The following is a 15,888-nucleotide window of genomic DNA, read 5'->3' on the forward strand; positions in this document are numbered from 1 at the left end:
CACCAAAAAGGAAAAGTAAAACGAGCAGTAGGGTCCTAATTATTTTCTGAGTGGAACATTACCTAACCAAATTAGCTATTTATAATTTAAATTCATCGGTATTAATAATACATATGGATCAAATTGCATAGCTGGTTTGTTGTCAAATTTGGACCACTAAGCATTTGATTGATTAATTGTTTTTTTATATACATACATTCGAAAAAAAAATAAATGCAAAGTGCTTTCTTTTAACATAAATGTTTGTATTGCTTGTATAATTATTCATTTTATTACTTTTTAATTTTTAGTCTAACATCATGTTTTAACATTTAAGCTCTTATATATTTTTTTTATTGTTAAATCATATTGGATTTGTATATGAGGAATGTTAGAATAGATGAATATTAGAATTTATTATTTTTTATTATTAATTTTTAAAATTATGAATTAAAATATGTTGTTAAATTATAAAATTAAAAAAAATTGAATTAATAACTAAAAATAATGAAAAAAATAATTAATTCCGATGATTTTTTAGCATTTTTGTTTCTATATACTTTGAGACGATGTTGGTATGTAGAATATTGTTCTTTCCTTTTTCTTTTTTGTGTGGCTGATATATGAAGGGGGTGGTAGCACACCTGGATCAGGTGGAAATTACTGAAAGAGTTGGGGCATGCATGATGAGTTTCTAAACCAATATTATTGACGAATGCTACATACCACTTGGGCTGCTATTTTCTCCTATGCTTTGCGAGAATGCGACCCTTCATTTCACGTTCTCATGAATCGGAATGCTTAGTAGTGTATTATATTGCTGAATTATTCTGTGTTATCTGTCCACGTATGCGGACAAATTAACACCAAGCATTTATAACATAAGAAGTCATTCATCAATCTTATACATTATTTTCTGAAAAGAAAACAAGGGGCCTTCAAGAAAGAGCAGTAAGAAAATTGGTTACGGTGCATATAAATAATAAAAATTGGATGCCTGATCAAATCACATGAATTCCCAAAGAAAAACTCTACGTAGAAGCCAATTTTTAGTTATTTAATATTAATTAATTTTAATGTTTAGATTTATAATTTATTATTTAAAATTAAATTTCTATAATTAAAGATTTAAAATTTAAGATAAGTAAAATAATTTTTAAAAAATTAGTTGATATTAGTAGAAAAAATTAATTACTTAGCATTATTTATTTTGATATGAACTATAAAAATATTATTTATATACTAAAATTAGTCCCTATATATTATATATATAATTTATTTTATTTTTAATATATATTTTATATTTTAATATATATTTTATTTTAATAATTAATTTTAATGATTTATTTTAATATACGACTAACATAGTTGATAATTTTTTCATGAAGCTAGGCGCGTCATTTTCCGTGTAGATTTGATTATTTTTTACTACTGAGATTTGTCTTCTGTTGAGATTGCGTCAAGGATCTCAGGGACTATATATCTCACTATCATGTACATCCTAAACACAAAGCACGAAGGGTCTAAATCAGCACATAACTATGAGTTCGCTAGTGATGATTACTAATATATACGTTTAATTAACATATTGTTCGTCATAATGAAAAACCATAGGTTAATTATATATTTTCATGTTAATTAACTGATGCTCTATATGTACTTTCTTAAATTTGGATAATTAGTTATGATGATATAGCTTGTATGTGTGTGATTCCACAATGATGGGAGGTAGGGATGGACCCAGCCACCAGACACGGTTCCGATGAAGCTCTTATATATTTGATCTGTGTCATTATCAACATTCGAAATTCATGGAATTATAATGAATGCCTCAGCTTACCAATGCTTCCTTTGGCTTCCTCATTATTAATGAAGCGCTCATCCCCGACTACTCGATCTGATTCAAATCATTGCAAGCCACGTGGGCCACGCATGTGCTGCCACTTGGTGCTGTCTCCTGCTGCCAACGTGGACTGATCCCTCAGCCATATGGCATGCTATGCTTGATAGTTGATCTTCATATTCATCATAAAGTAAAGTGTTTGCTAGCTAAGCTAAGCTAAGCTATAAGCTCAATGGAACAGTCGCCATCACAATCAATCAGAGGTAGTAACAATCTGCCTGATAATGATCCCAAATACTGTGTAAGTATGCAATACTAGACTTTGGAGTAACATTATTGGAGACACCAAATTAAATAACTCCAATCTTACTCCACATACATTGTTACTTCCCCACTTGCTAATGCTCTTCACCTTCAATCAATCATACAATGTATTCAGTTACTCATACAGCCGACTTGTAATTGTATCCGTATGTATCACAATCACTCATACCAATTCACAATTTCATACAATCAATTCAACATCACCAAACTTAAATGACACTTCTATATCATGAATAGGAAAAAGGTCACATTAGGAAGGCTATTATTTGCATATGTAACTCTTTTTTTTTTGAATTTAACTATTTAATTTATTGTATAATATTTTTCTGCAATGATGCTACTCATCAACAACCAAAAATGAAGAACGTAAAGTATACGAGTCTAATAATTATGAAAATGACAAATTTGAACACTTGAAATGATTATGGGTGTTTGAGTGCGGTTTGGATCGGTTTTGAATAAAAAACTCATTCGATTCGAATACTAATTTTACTTGCAATGCGGTTTGGATTGGATGTTTTTTTTAAAAAAAATTTATCTGATCTGATCCAATTTTAAGCGGTTTGGATTGGATTGGATTTGTAGTTTATAAATTAAAAAAATTAAATACATATAACAAGTCTCAACATCAAATTTTAAATAATCAACAATGACATAACAAGTCTCAATAATATTTTAAAAAGTCAATAATAATATAACAATAGAAATAAAATTATAAGTTGGTTAAAATAAATAAATAAATAATATTTTGAACATAAAATATTTATTAAATAATAATAATACATGAATAATATAAAAATCTATAAAAAATTGAACATGTTATAAGTATAATTGTAAATATAATAATAAAATAATAATATTATAACATATTGTGCGGTTTGGATTGAATTGGATCGATTATAAAAAGTAGATCCGAAATCCGATCCGATCCAATGGTTTGTAAAAAATAGAATCCAATCAAATCCGAATTAGTGCGGTTTTAATCGATTTTCGGTTTAGATTAAATTGGATGAGCAGTTTAATTTGGATCGGTTTAGATTTGAACACCCCTAGAAATAATGTATGAAAAACACACTAGAAGATAACTACCAAAAAAAAAATCTATTGCACCATGGAAAGTTTATTTTACACCTATATTGAATAGTGTGGATTATATTTGGAATCAATAGCAAGAAGGGAGATATATAATAATGAATATTTAAGAGTAGTCTAAGAATATATTAAAACCATTTGTTAGTCAGATACTTAAATTTATTAGTCTAATATCATAATTCATAATATTATCATAATATTAAGATTTTTGTTTTGTCCAGTTACATTCCACAGCTTCTAATCCTAAGTATTAAAACATTACAGTACTTACTAGCACACAATATTAAATATTCTCATTTACTATTGGTCTCAGTCATGAACCAAGTCTTGCGGGCTTTTTGTTTTGTTTATCACAAGGATCTTGTGTATTTTTGGGTTAACATAACCATCCTGTTTATATTTTTATTTATTAAAGTTGGGCCATATATATAATGGACGACGGGGAAAGAGGATCCATTCTATATATTAAGCCCAGGTTTGTGGCAGAGGCATGTGATCTAGTGGGAAAGATGTTTGCCTCAAATAAAGCCACACACCAGGTTCGAATGCTAGACAAGTGTATGTGTGCGATTTGTATGTGAGTGTGTTGTATGACAAAAATGACAAAAAGAAAAGCCCAGGTTTTTTACAATGATCAAATTCATGAAGTTCGCAAGTCTCAGTCCAAAAAGGTAAAAGCAGGAATGAAGGAGCAAGTCCAAAATCCTTAAACAAAAATAATTGTTATTTTTGACCAAATACATAAATGATTTAGCAGTCCAAAAAATACAACAGAAAAGGTGTAATTAAAATCAGTACTCTAAAATATTCGGTTGATAACGACCCCCAAAAAAAAAAAAAAATCTCGGTTGATAAAGAAAGAAAAGTCAAAGGAAGTAAACAATTTATAAACCGGCGGTGGCCGCCTCTCGTACAGAGGCGTTGACCGGAGCAATACAATTTTGGCGTGGCTCTGTTCTTCTTCATTGCCATTTCCATCTTCTCGTTCCCATCCTCTAAGCACAGGAAACCACCAATGAATGCGATGATGCAGCCGCCGCCACCTCCGCCTCCGGCCACCTCCTCCGGCACGGGATCCCCTGCTGCACCATCATTCGTCAGAACTTACCGCGCCTGGCAAGGCAATAATGTAAGCAAGTCAACTGAAACATTAGTTAGGGATTTTGACTCTCCCTATTATAAATTGCGATTGAAATAACGAATGAGTTGGGTTTCTTGTTCAGGTGTTTTTTCTTCGAGGTAGGCTTATATTTGGACCAGACGTGAAATCCATATTTATATCGGTGTTTCTCGTGATTGCTCCTGTTGCTTTATTCTGTGCCTTCGTTGCCAGAAAACTCACTCATGATTTTCCCCATCACGCCGGATGGTCAATTATCGTCGTTGTTGTCGTTCACACTTTCTTTGTAAGTTTCTCGATCCATCTACGAACTGTCTTTGATTCGCACTACTCTTTTAAGTGTTAAATTATTGTATTGAATTCCCAGGTTCTGATTACCCTTGTACTAACCTCAGGAAGAGATCCAGGTATAGTACCTCGCAGCGCTTATCCTCCTCCACCAGAGTCTGATGATGATGCTGCTTCCACCCGCCCACGGCGGTCAAAGATTGTTTTAGTCAACGGTGTACCTGTCAAAGTCAAATATTGCGATACTTGCCAGCTCTATAGACCCCTCCGCTGTTCTCATTGCTCTGTATGCGACAATTGTGTGGAACGATTTGATCATCACTGTCCCTGGCTGGGCCAGTGTATTGGATTGGTAATAGTAATGCCCTTATCAATTATTATTGTTATTTTTAAAATATTATAGATAATGTTCCTAAATCAACTCTGTTTGCTTTGTTTCTCGCATGCTGCAGCGGAATTACAGGTTCTTCTACATATTTGTACTCTCTTCAACACTTCTTTGCTTATATGTGCATGTCTTTTGCTGGGTCTACATTAAGAAGATCATGGACTCTGAGGAAAAAACAATTTGGAAAGCAATGATCAGAACCCCGGCCTCTATTGCACTAATAATCTACACTTTCATTTGGGTCTGGTTTGTTGGAGGCCTCACTGTTTTCCACACCTATCTCATCAGCACAAACCAGGTTTGACCCTTTGAATTTGTCATCAATCCTCATTTACTGCATTTTCCAATGTATTTAATGATAATCATTCCTTTTGTTTTACGTGCAGTCTACTTATGAAAATTTTAAATACCGGTATGATCAACAACTGGTAAACCCATATGACAGAGGGATAGTTGAGAATTTCAAACAAGTATTCTGCACTAGCATTCCTCCATCCAAGCATAACTTCAGGGCTAAGGTTCCAAAGGATCTTCCACTATCAGAGTCACAGCAAAGAGTAGTGGGTGGTCAGTCCCTAAGCCCTATGCTGAAGAAAACCACAGAGAACGTGGTGGAAGAGAGGAATGTGGAACATCGCAGGGATGGTGAATTGCGTAATGTGTCCCAGAATGAAAGCATGAGCATTCACAGGGAAAGTGGGGAGGGACAAGAAGCTTCATTTTTTAGGCAGTCTCTGTGGGAAAGAACTAGCAGAAAGTGGGAAATAACTCCTGAAGTTGTGACTGCAAATAGCTGTAGTAGTGGGAACTCAACTCAAGCATAGTGCATACTGTCAAAATCTCAAGTCAATTTCAGAGATGTAAACTAAAGATCAAAAGAATAATTGGGGACGGGGGAAGAAAGAACGAAAGGATTAACGTGGTTAGTGTTAAAAGTTAGTGCTTTACTGATCGTACTAGTGTTTTGTGGACTTCATTTGAGGTGATCTCCTCTAATTCCTATGAAAGAAGAGTTTGTGTACAACAGCAGAAGCAAGAAAAACCGAATTTGTAGTGATCATTGGCATCTGTAGTGTACATATACCTTTTGATTGTTATGAAAAAATGCAAGTGTATTTTCTAAGTCATTACATGTGTGTTGTTTTTATGGTCAGAGGAGGTGTTTAATTAAAGCCATTATCTGCCTAACTAGTGTTGAACCCGTGCATGCTTATATTCAAGTTTCAAATTATTAAATCATATCTGAGAATTCAAAAAAAATGTGATTTTTATTTAATTCCTTTGGTATAGCATTAGTAGGTAATTGTAATATTCATGTAACAAATGAGAAATATTAGGTGATTAATATTTTTTTAAGAAGAGATTAAGGGCCAATAATTTTAAGTTATATTAGTTAGTACTTTTAGTTAGTAATCTAACATTTTTAGCCAAGCAGTTTAATATCATATTTTTAGTCAATATTTTTAAATATTACTAATAAATTGTTAACTAAAAATAATAAATTATAACTATCTTGGAGTACTTTTTGTAAATTTGCCTTACATTTAAGTTAATATTATTTAATTTTTTATTTTTTCAAATGAAAATATTGAATTCCTAATATTTTTATATAAAATATTTTGGCAAATTAAATATGTACACACCAAGCTTCGATTTGGCAAAAACTAATAAAAAATGTTAGGTGTCCAAGTATTTTTATCAACCAAATTAACCAAATTATTAAAATTTAAACTTTAGTCACGCTCCTCTTCCTCTTCCTCCTCCTCCAACATCGTTATTGTCGCCACTACCATCACTGTCATCGTCGCTGTTGTCGCTACCACCATTCTTCTTCTTTTTACGTTCATTCTTTCTTTTTTCTTCTTCCTTCTTCGATGTCTTCTTCTTCTTCTTTTTTCTTCAATGTCTTGTTGTTATTGTTTAATTTATTCTTCTTTATGAATTGAATGTATTTTTTATTGAGTGAAATTGAAAATGTACGAATGCTTTTTATAATGTTTTTTTATGCTCAATATTTGTGTGAATTTGTATGCTATGTTGAACAAAAATATGTGTTATGTTTAACTGTGTGTTGTAATAAACCAAAATTTGTTTAATAATTTTTGACAAATCAGTGTGAGTTATCAGACTATTAACTTTGATTACTTGTGTTGTTTTTCTATATTTGATATTTGTGTGTTATTGTATATATTTTTGTTTTTTTTATTATGGTTATTTATGATGTCTTAGTTTTTTTTAATTGAGTTGTTTGAAAATTTAGTGTTATTCTTTGATTTTGATTTTTGTGCTATATATGTGAATTTGTGTACTATACTGAACAAAAATATGTGTTACACTTAAATATGTGTGCTATGATAAACCATTATTTGTTTAATAATATTTGTCAAATTAGTATGAACTACCAAACTATTAACTTCGATTATATGTGTGCTGTGAAAATGTACGGGTGTGTGTTGTTTCACTTTGTTTGATTTATACATGTGATGTGGTATGGTGTATCAAAATTCAATAAAAAATATACACATAAATTTTGATGTAGCAAAAATTTATGTGTTGTACTTTAAAAATTTGTGTGCTATACTTTGAAATTTGTGTGCTCTTTAACAAAAATATATGTACTGCAAAAGGAGTAAAAAAGTTTGTACGCAAGTTCTTTGAATTGTGCACTAGTGGAGCACTATGCGTTTCATTTTGAGAGTGATTTTTATTGTAGTTAAACCAACTTAATTAAACTTATTATCAAAAAGACTTGTACATCTAGTACCACTCAAAATTAATATATACTATTAAATTATTAGAGAAAATGACAAATAGATCCTTGATCTTTTGGCTTATGGACATTTATATCCTTGAAAATTTGAAAATATAATTAAGTCCCTGACATTTTTAAAATCTGGACATATTGATCTCTAGGTCTAATTTATTTCATTTTAAAAACCTTCCCATGTGTGCATCTGTATATCGACCAAGGCCAGTACAACAGAAGTCATGCTTGATTTTTTTGTTTGGTCTGCCAGACCCAAGTGAATAGAAGGATTGATGTGTCCAAATTTTAAGAATGTCAGGAATTTAAATATATTTTTAAATCATTAAAAATTTAAATGTCCGTAGATTAAAAGGTCAAAATTTTATTTGTCATTTTCTCTTAATTTAAATTTAGTTATTGCAATACAACTAAATTAAATTAAATCAAATATTTTTTGATCCAGACCTAGAATGGAACGGTATTAATGGTTTTTGTAATTTTTTTACTTGTAACTAAAGTTCAAAGGCAATGGAAAAAATTTAATTGCATATACATAAAATAGATTAAATTATTAAATTATAAAATATATATAGGTAGTTATGGATGTACGTATATAATTGTAACATTTTAAAGTAAATTAAATTAAATCCACATACATTAAGATTTAAAACTTGATCATTGTTGTAGTGACATTTTATTCATGTTTTTAACTAAAATTTAAAAGTATAGGGATTTTTTTATCAAAATTTTATTTAAGAGTTTGTTGTTAATTAATAAGTTGTTATATAATAAATAAGATAAAATTTAAATATTTTAATAATTATTTAAGCGGACTAATGAATTAACTATATTAAGCTAATTTAAATAAGTTGGTATATGCAAAGTATAATAGTTCCCTCATTATCCTTCTTTTCCTTGTTATACATTCTTTATGTTTAAAATGACATTACAAGAAATCAGATGGAGTCAAATTTAATATAAGTTAAATTAAGAGAAAATTCTACTCCTTTCTCTTAAAAAATGTTAAAATGATATTTTCTTCTTTTTTATTTATAAAATGTACATTCTCCTCCCTTATAATTTTTAAAAAATTTTCTCTTTAATTTAAAATAAATTTTTTGTGTTAATTAATATTAATTTTATATATTTTTTATAAAAAATAAATTATTTTTTACAAAATACTCTTTAGCAAAAATTTTATCTTTTTGTCATTAAATTTTGCTTACCAAAATATTTTTTAATAAATTATTTTTTATTGATTAAATTATATTTTTACTAAATTATTTTTTCTAAATATCCTTCAATAATATTTTAATTTTTAAATTATAATTTTACCAAAATTTTTGTTAACAATTATTTTTATATTTTACTATTAATTTTTTGATATCAATATATATTATTTTAACATTAGATACAAAAAATCTTGGTAAGATTATTTTTCGATATCAATATATATTAATTGTTATACATATTAATAGTGGTAAAATTTTTTATTTAATGTTAAAATAACATATATTGATATCAGAAAATTAATAGTAAAATATAAAAATAATTCTTAACAAAAATTTTGGTAAAATCACAATTTAATAATTAAAAAATTATTAAAGTCTTAGAAAAAATAATTTAATTATTAAATTTTTTAAAAAATATTTTGGTAAAAATATAATTTAATTAATAAAAGAATAATTTATTAAAAATATTTTCATAAGCAAAATTTAATGACCCAAAAAATAAAATTTTTGCTAAAAGATATTTTTGTAAAAAATAAATAATTTTTTCTTGAAAATGGATAAAATTAACATTAGTTAACACAAAAAATTTAAAATGAATTAAAGAGAAAATTTTTAAAAATAAGAAAAGAAGAAAAAATATATTTTACAAATAAAAAAAAGTATCATTTTAATATCTCTTAAAAAAAATAAAATTTTCTCTTAAATTAAATCATTTTAAATCAAGAATGGAATGATAATTGCGGTGTTAATAATTATTTATACAATCATATTGTCTATGTATATAAAAAATTAGTCACTAATTAATTATTATATAAATATGTATTTGATGTCTCATAATTTTTTATTATACTATTGTAAATAAATTCTACTATTAGTCTATTACATATTTTATTGTTTTACTATGTCAAATTTAATTATTTTAATAATTAATTATTTAATTACAAAAATATATAAATTAATATATAAATATACATAAATATATAATAATTAATTTAATTGTTAATTTTAATATGTACGAAATATTTTAATTATTTATATTGATTATTATTTTTAAAATACAAATAGAAGCACCTCTGAAAAGGTAAATTTTTTATTTAAATTAATTAAATACATTATTTATTAAAATTCATAACTAAGAGAATATTTATTGATGATACACAATTTTATACATCTCGAATATTTTGACCCTATTTGCATTATACACCTAAAAATTTTACATATTTTAGATGCGCTACAGCACTTGGGATATAATACAAAGCAGAAAATAATTACTTAATACTCGAAATATGTGCATAAAAAAAATAGGGTCACAATACTCAAAATATACACAAATTAACTATATATAATAGGTGCAGCCAAAGATATTCACTCATTTGTTAAAATTTTTAAACTTTACAAAGTTTTTTAAAACCTTTATAGTTCTAGTATTTGAAGTATAGATGGCTCTCTAATAATAATATAGGAAAGTTTTCAAATAATCCAGTCACCTTTATTGGTTCACCAAAGATCCAAGTACGGTAAGGTAACAGGTTTTAAATTTGTCTTGTAGCAGCTGTGTAATATCGTTAATGTCCCTAAAATAAAGTGAAAAGTCACCATAAGAACAGTACTGTGTGATTAGCTTAAAGGAAAAAGATAGCCAAGTTGCATTTGAGCCAGCTGCTTAATGATTTGGCGCTGTTGGGCCTTATGTGAATTTTTTGTTCTGTGAAGCAATGGGCCTAACATGTGCAACATTTAAGGAATCAACGCCGACATAAAATTTGAGAATGTTTTGTTTAGTGTGGGCCTTTAAGAAGTCTTTGTTGGCACTGTTGTAGTAATAATGGGTTTAGTGATATAGTTAGGGAAAGTAAGTGAAGCCCGTTATAGATATGACACATGGAGGGTTGGTGGGAAAAGTTGAAATTGTGTTATAGGTATGTAATTCAAAACGTGGTCGTTTTGAAAACCCGAAGTTCCGAAGGTGACGTTGCTGGCCTCACCCCCCAGCGTCTCTCAGTTGCATTTGTGTCTTACTTGACACTGGCTCCCAAAACGTATGTAACGTCTATGTCGGCGGCTATCGGTGTTGCATGCAGCTATTGGCGGCTCCAACAGATGCTTTCTTCGGACGGCGTGATCCTCCGTTTGTCAATGAAGGTCGTCATTCGCTGCGGCCGAGTAAAAGTGGGCGAGGTAGGCTGTCAGCGTCGGAGGGTCAGTCGCTCCCTTCCTACGGTCGATTTCCTGCCAACGACATTCGAGAAATCCAGCAAGGCATCGTTTGGGTGTTGGTCGTTGCTGTCTTGTGGCCTCCACCGTCAGTTCAATAGGTCATGTACTCCGGCCGTCAGGTGGTTCCGATCCAAGTGAGGGTCCTATGTGGAAGTCTTCGTTACTTAGTTCCGATTGTCAATCCTGTCTTGAATTGGTGGGTGAATGTTTAATTTGTCGAAGGCGTAATGACATGTCGTAGTTGAATTGGGTAATTTTTGTTGTGGTTGAACAGTAGCATAAATGAAGGAGTTGTTGAAAATTGTAAAGACCTTATTTTGTTTCCATGAAATAAAATAGTGAAACAACCATCAATACTTAAATCTCACAAAGCCCAATCAATCTCTATGCTTGTCAAAAAAAATAAAGGTCCATGCCTTTTAGTCCAAAAAAAATCCCTGATTACTGTGGCTCCACTTGTCAGCCGAGCACACAGTTGCGGCTACTTATATTCACAACACATACGACATCTGCCCTCTATGTCAATATTCCAGTTGCTTTTCAGGTCAAGCTTTGATCAGGTATAAGGAATAGAATAGACTATTTTACTACGATTCTAGCGCGTAATAATTACAACAAATCTAAACCGTCAAAATTTTTAACTATTTATCTCTACGGTACTGCAGGCTGGATCTTTGCTGAACCAATAAAGGTGACTGGATCATTTGAAAACTTTCCAATAATATAATATGCATGTGACGGCGGCGGAGACATCAATCGATTAAATGTAACGTGATATATAATCAAAATATTAAATTTTAAGGTTGATTTTTGTCTATTTTATTTCGAGTAATTAATTAATTTATATATTTAAATTTTATTAAATTTGTTGACATATTAGAATACTTTGACTTAATTAGTTAAAAGATATATGAGAATAATGACAATTTATATTATTTTAATTTATATAGTTTTATTCAACATGTCAAAATAATTCAATCTAAGTAGTTAGAATACGTGTTAAAATATTGGCATATTAAATTAGTTTTTTAAATTTAATTAATTAGGATAGTTGAATTTAAATTATCTAAAAGACTATTAATTAGTATAGAATATTCGAAGATTAATAATTAATTTTTAAAAATTACATGAAGCTTTTTTTATTGAATACTTAGGATATTAATAATTAATATTCATGTTATTATATGAATATATTAGTCATAAAATAGAATATTTTGTTAACAAAATTATTTATGTACTAGATTCTAATATTTAATTACAATAAATATTAAATCTTCATGAGTTAGATAAGATTAATTTAGAAGACTAAATGTTATTATTTTTGCAAAGACCTCGGTTGCTCTTGTCACGTTGTGTGACTTTGTCTTTTTTTTCGCCTGACGTAGGTTTTTGTCATTCTATCCGATTCAATATAATGTACTTAGGTTTTCATTGGTACAGTCAGGTAATTAATTATTATTTATTATTTTTTACTATTTATAATATTAATTACTGAAAATATTTTATACACCATGAATAGGTTGATGGGACAGAAACAACAAACTAGAGATCACCACCATAGAAAGATACTACAATTGCAATATAGGCTGGATGTCCTCATAGTTGATGAGGTACGATCTGTCTTAGTTTATAATGTATTACATTTAGTGCTCTTCCATGTATAATTATTAGAATTTATGTAATTTCCAATTTTATTGGACACCTTACAAGGATTCCTAGTTATAGTACATGACTCCTGACTGAATTAGAAGTGTTGAAGAGATTCATATATGGAGAGCTATAGTTCTGATTGTCTGCTTTCATTTTAAAAATTTTCATTATGTGAATAGAGTTAAGAGACAGCTTACAGGGCAACATTACCAGCCAGTAAATTCAGTCAATATCGATAAGTTTCTATTCAAGATGACTCGGGCTAATGACATTTTTAGAATATTTTGTCAATGGTGAAAAAGTATACATATTATAATAAGGATTTTTATGATTGTACTATAGTATTATAAAATATGATTACTCTTTAAATTATTTAACCAACAAATTAAAATAATAAATAATAATTTAAAATAATAACAAATAATTTAGAATTTCATTATTTTGGGTTTCATATTTTGAAAAGATTGAATAATCTTTTCATCATCAATACAATCAAATATTTTTTTATATATGTCATTAAATAATCATTTAAAATTTTATCTCTCATACGGTTATAAAGCCGACTCTTTATGATGTTCATAGCAGAGAAAATTCTTGCTACTGGTGCAATTGCTACAAGAAAAACTAAAGCTAATTTTAAAAGAAGAAACACTAATGGATAAATAATATTTTTTCGAGTCTCAACCAATTTATGAGAAAGAGAACCAATCTCATTTAAGTTTGAGAATCCGTCATCATAATGCACATCTAATATGAAGTTCTCAAGTTGACTATCAAGTGCCAAAAGTTGAGTAGAAGAAAATTCTAACAGATAGAATTGAGCTAATTGGATTAACTTCTCCTTATGAAACGCAAAAAATGAGTGTCTTGGATTCAGACAAGCTATACAAAGAGGCAATTCAGTATTCACCTCTGTAAAGCGATTATTGAGTTCTTGAAGTTGTCTATCAACTACTCTATAGAATATCTCAACTTGAAAATAATACAAATTTGAGAACATTTGAGCTTTGCATCTTGATTTTTCTTGTGTAACAAATATATCATCCATTTTTGGTACAGTAATATTATGTTTGTCACAAAATAATGAGAGTTCATCAAGTAAAAGAGACCAGTTATCATCTCTTATATTTTGTAATAGTTACTTAGACACTTTAACCAATGCCATAGAATTTACAATGTATTGATCATTCCTTTGTAATGCTTGAAATAACTCATTAGTAACTCTCAAGATATTTTTAATCAAGTGCAAGTTGAAAATGAATTCAAAAGATTGAATGACATTCAATAAATGACATGCTTCAACTCTTTGTTCTGAATTATTTCCATCTTCCTCAATCTATTTAAGAACATTGACCACAGAAGGAACTAAACGCTAACCCTACTCACATTTACTCGCAGGTTGAGAGCAACTAAATGCTAACCCTACTCACAGTCAACTCGCGGGTATCTGATCCTACCTGCCGATTTTCACAAATATGCAATATTATATAACCTAATGAACGGACTACGGTGGCACGGCGTTAAGTTTGAACGGAGCATTAATTAAGCTCCGTGGGCACTGAAGTGTGAATGGAGCACACGAGTAGCCGAACATCGAGCACGACGTCCAAGCCGGAAAAATGTCAGAGACATGAACGAGCAGCGCCGACGAGGAGAATGGGGGCAGATGCAGAGTTGCAGAGAGATTGAGATTTGGGAGAAGAGAATCAGATATTAAGGTTCTTTGGGAGATTGGGGTGCTGTGAATCTGTAATCTAATTGTAAGATTGTGATATAATGTATTTATATATCACTAAAATAGAATTAGTTTTTGTATAACCAAAAGTGTTAAATTATCAATTGATGATCTTGGTTCAATGGTAAAAGTTTTTTACACTAAGTGAGAGGTCCTTGGTTCAATACTGCCTATAACATATTTTTAATAACATATACATATATAAGATGCGGGTTGGTCGGGTAGGATTGAGACTCAACCCACACCCTACTCGACCCATGCTCAAACCCACTCCGTACTCAATCCTTCCCGCAACGGGTCAGGTTGGCAACACTACCTAACCGAGTTGGATCGGTTAGGTGCACGCGGGTAGGGTGCATGCTGCCACCCCGAGTTGACAAGAATATTTTTGCAAATATGCACATCTAACTTTGTTTCTGTCATTCGAATGATAACTTGAAATCTTTGGTCTTTGTCCTGGATCTGCTATAAGGATCTCTACTTCGAATTCTAAAAACCTTCTTCTGTTAAAAGAGATCGATGAATTATTTTGGAATCCAATCTACAACGAAAATATTCTTTTGAAATATTTTTCCATTACTAAACAGAAAATTTATAAACCTAAGTTAATTGATTAATAAAAATAATTCACAATTCCATACAAATTCAAGAGTACAATATAAAATTATAAATACAAAACATAAATCAAATAATAAGAAAAAAATACACAATAATATAATATCAAATTAAGAATGTAGATAGTAAAGAAAAGTTCAAGAATGTAAATGCTGCACAACAGAGCTATAGTGACCGTGAGGCACCAAGCTGTAAGGCACTAATTGATTACAAAAAATCTCAAAAATGACTACCCCACAATATTGTTCCTCATCTTATAGCACATTCCAATAAGAAGATCTACCATAAAAATCATTCAAATTAATTTTTAGCAGCAACAAAGTGCATTATCCTAATTCAATTATACGTCAGTTTGCACAAAGATAAATCATTCAATTATTCAAACATTAGCAACAAAGAACAATATCACAATTCACACAATTTTTGTCAAAATCAGATTCTTATTATTAAATAAGATAAAATCAAATTTTACTAAATAAAAGACCAAATCAAAGCAATGAAACAAGTAGATTAGTGAAGACTCCAATCTCTAGGAGGTAGCAGCCTGCAACGGTGCAACGCTCAACAGGTAACATAGACGAAGATAATCGAGAAGCTTAAGACTGAAGAGGTCAGTGCGGCCGGTACCTGGAGCGGCTAGAAATTGGGGAGGCAAGACT

General features: G+C 29.8%; 1 protein-coding gene across 1 annotated transcript; it reads left to right on the forward strand.

The window, feature by feature from the left end:
- The first annotated feature begins 4,117 nt into the window (after positions 1-4,117).
- Positions 4,118-6,393, forward strand: LOC130970461 (probable protein S-acyltransferase 5). The gene is made up of 5 exons (XM_057896554.1): positions 4,118-4,367; positions 4,462-4,644; positions 4,726-4,998; positions 5,099-5,332; positions 5,421-6,393. Exons 1-5 carry the CDS (start codon positions 4,254-4,256, stop codon positions 5,856-5,858), a joined length of 1,242 nt encoding a protein of 413 aa, XP_057752537.1. The 5' UTR covers positions 4,118-4,253; the 3' UTR covers positions 5,859-6,393.
- The last annotated feature ends 9,495 nt before the right edge of the window (positions 6,394-15,888 follow it).

The sequence above is a fragment of the Arachis stenosperma genome, chromosome 3 (genome assembly GCF_014773155.1).
Source record: "Arachis stenosperma cultivar V10309 chromosome 3, arast.V10309.gnm1.PFL2, whole genome shotgun sequence".
Lineage (NCBI taxonomy): Eukaryota > Viridiplantae > Streptophyta > Magnoliopsida > Fabales > Fabaceae > Arachis > Arachis stenosperma.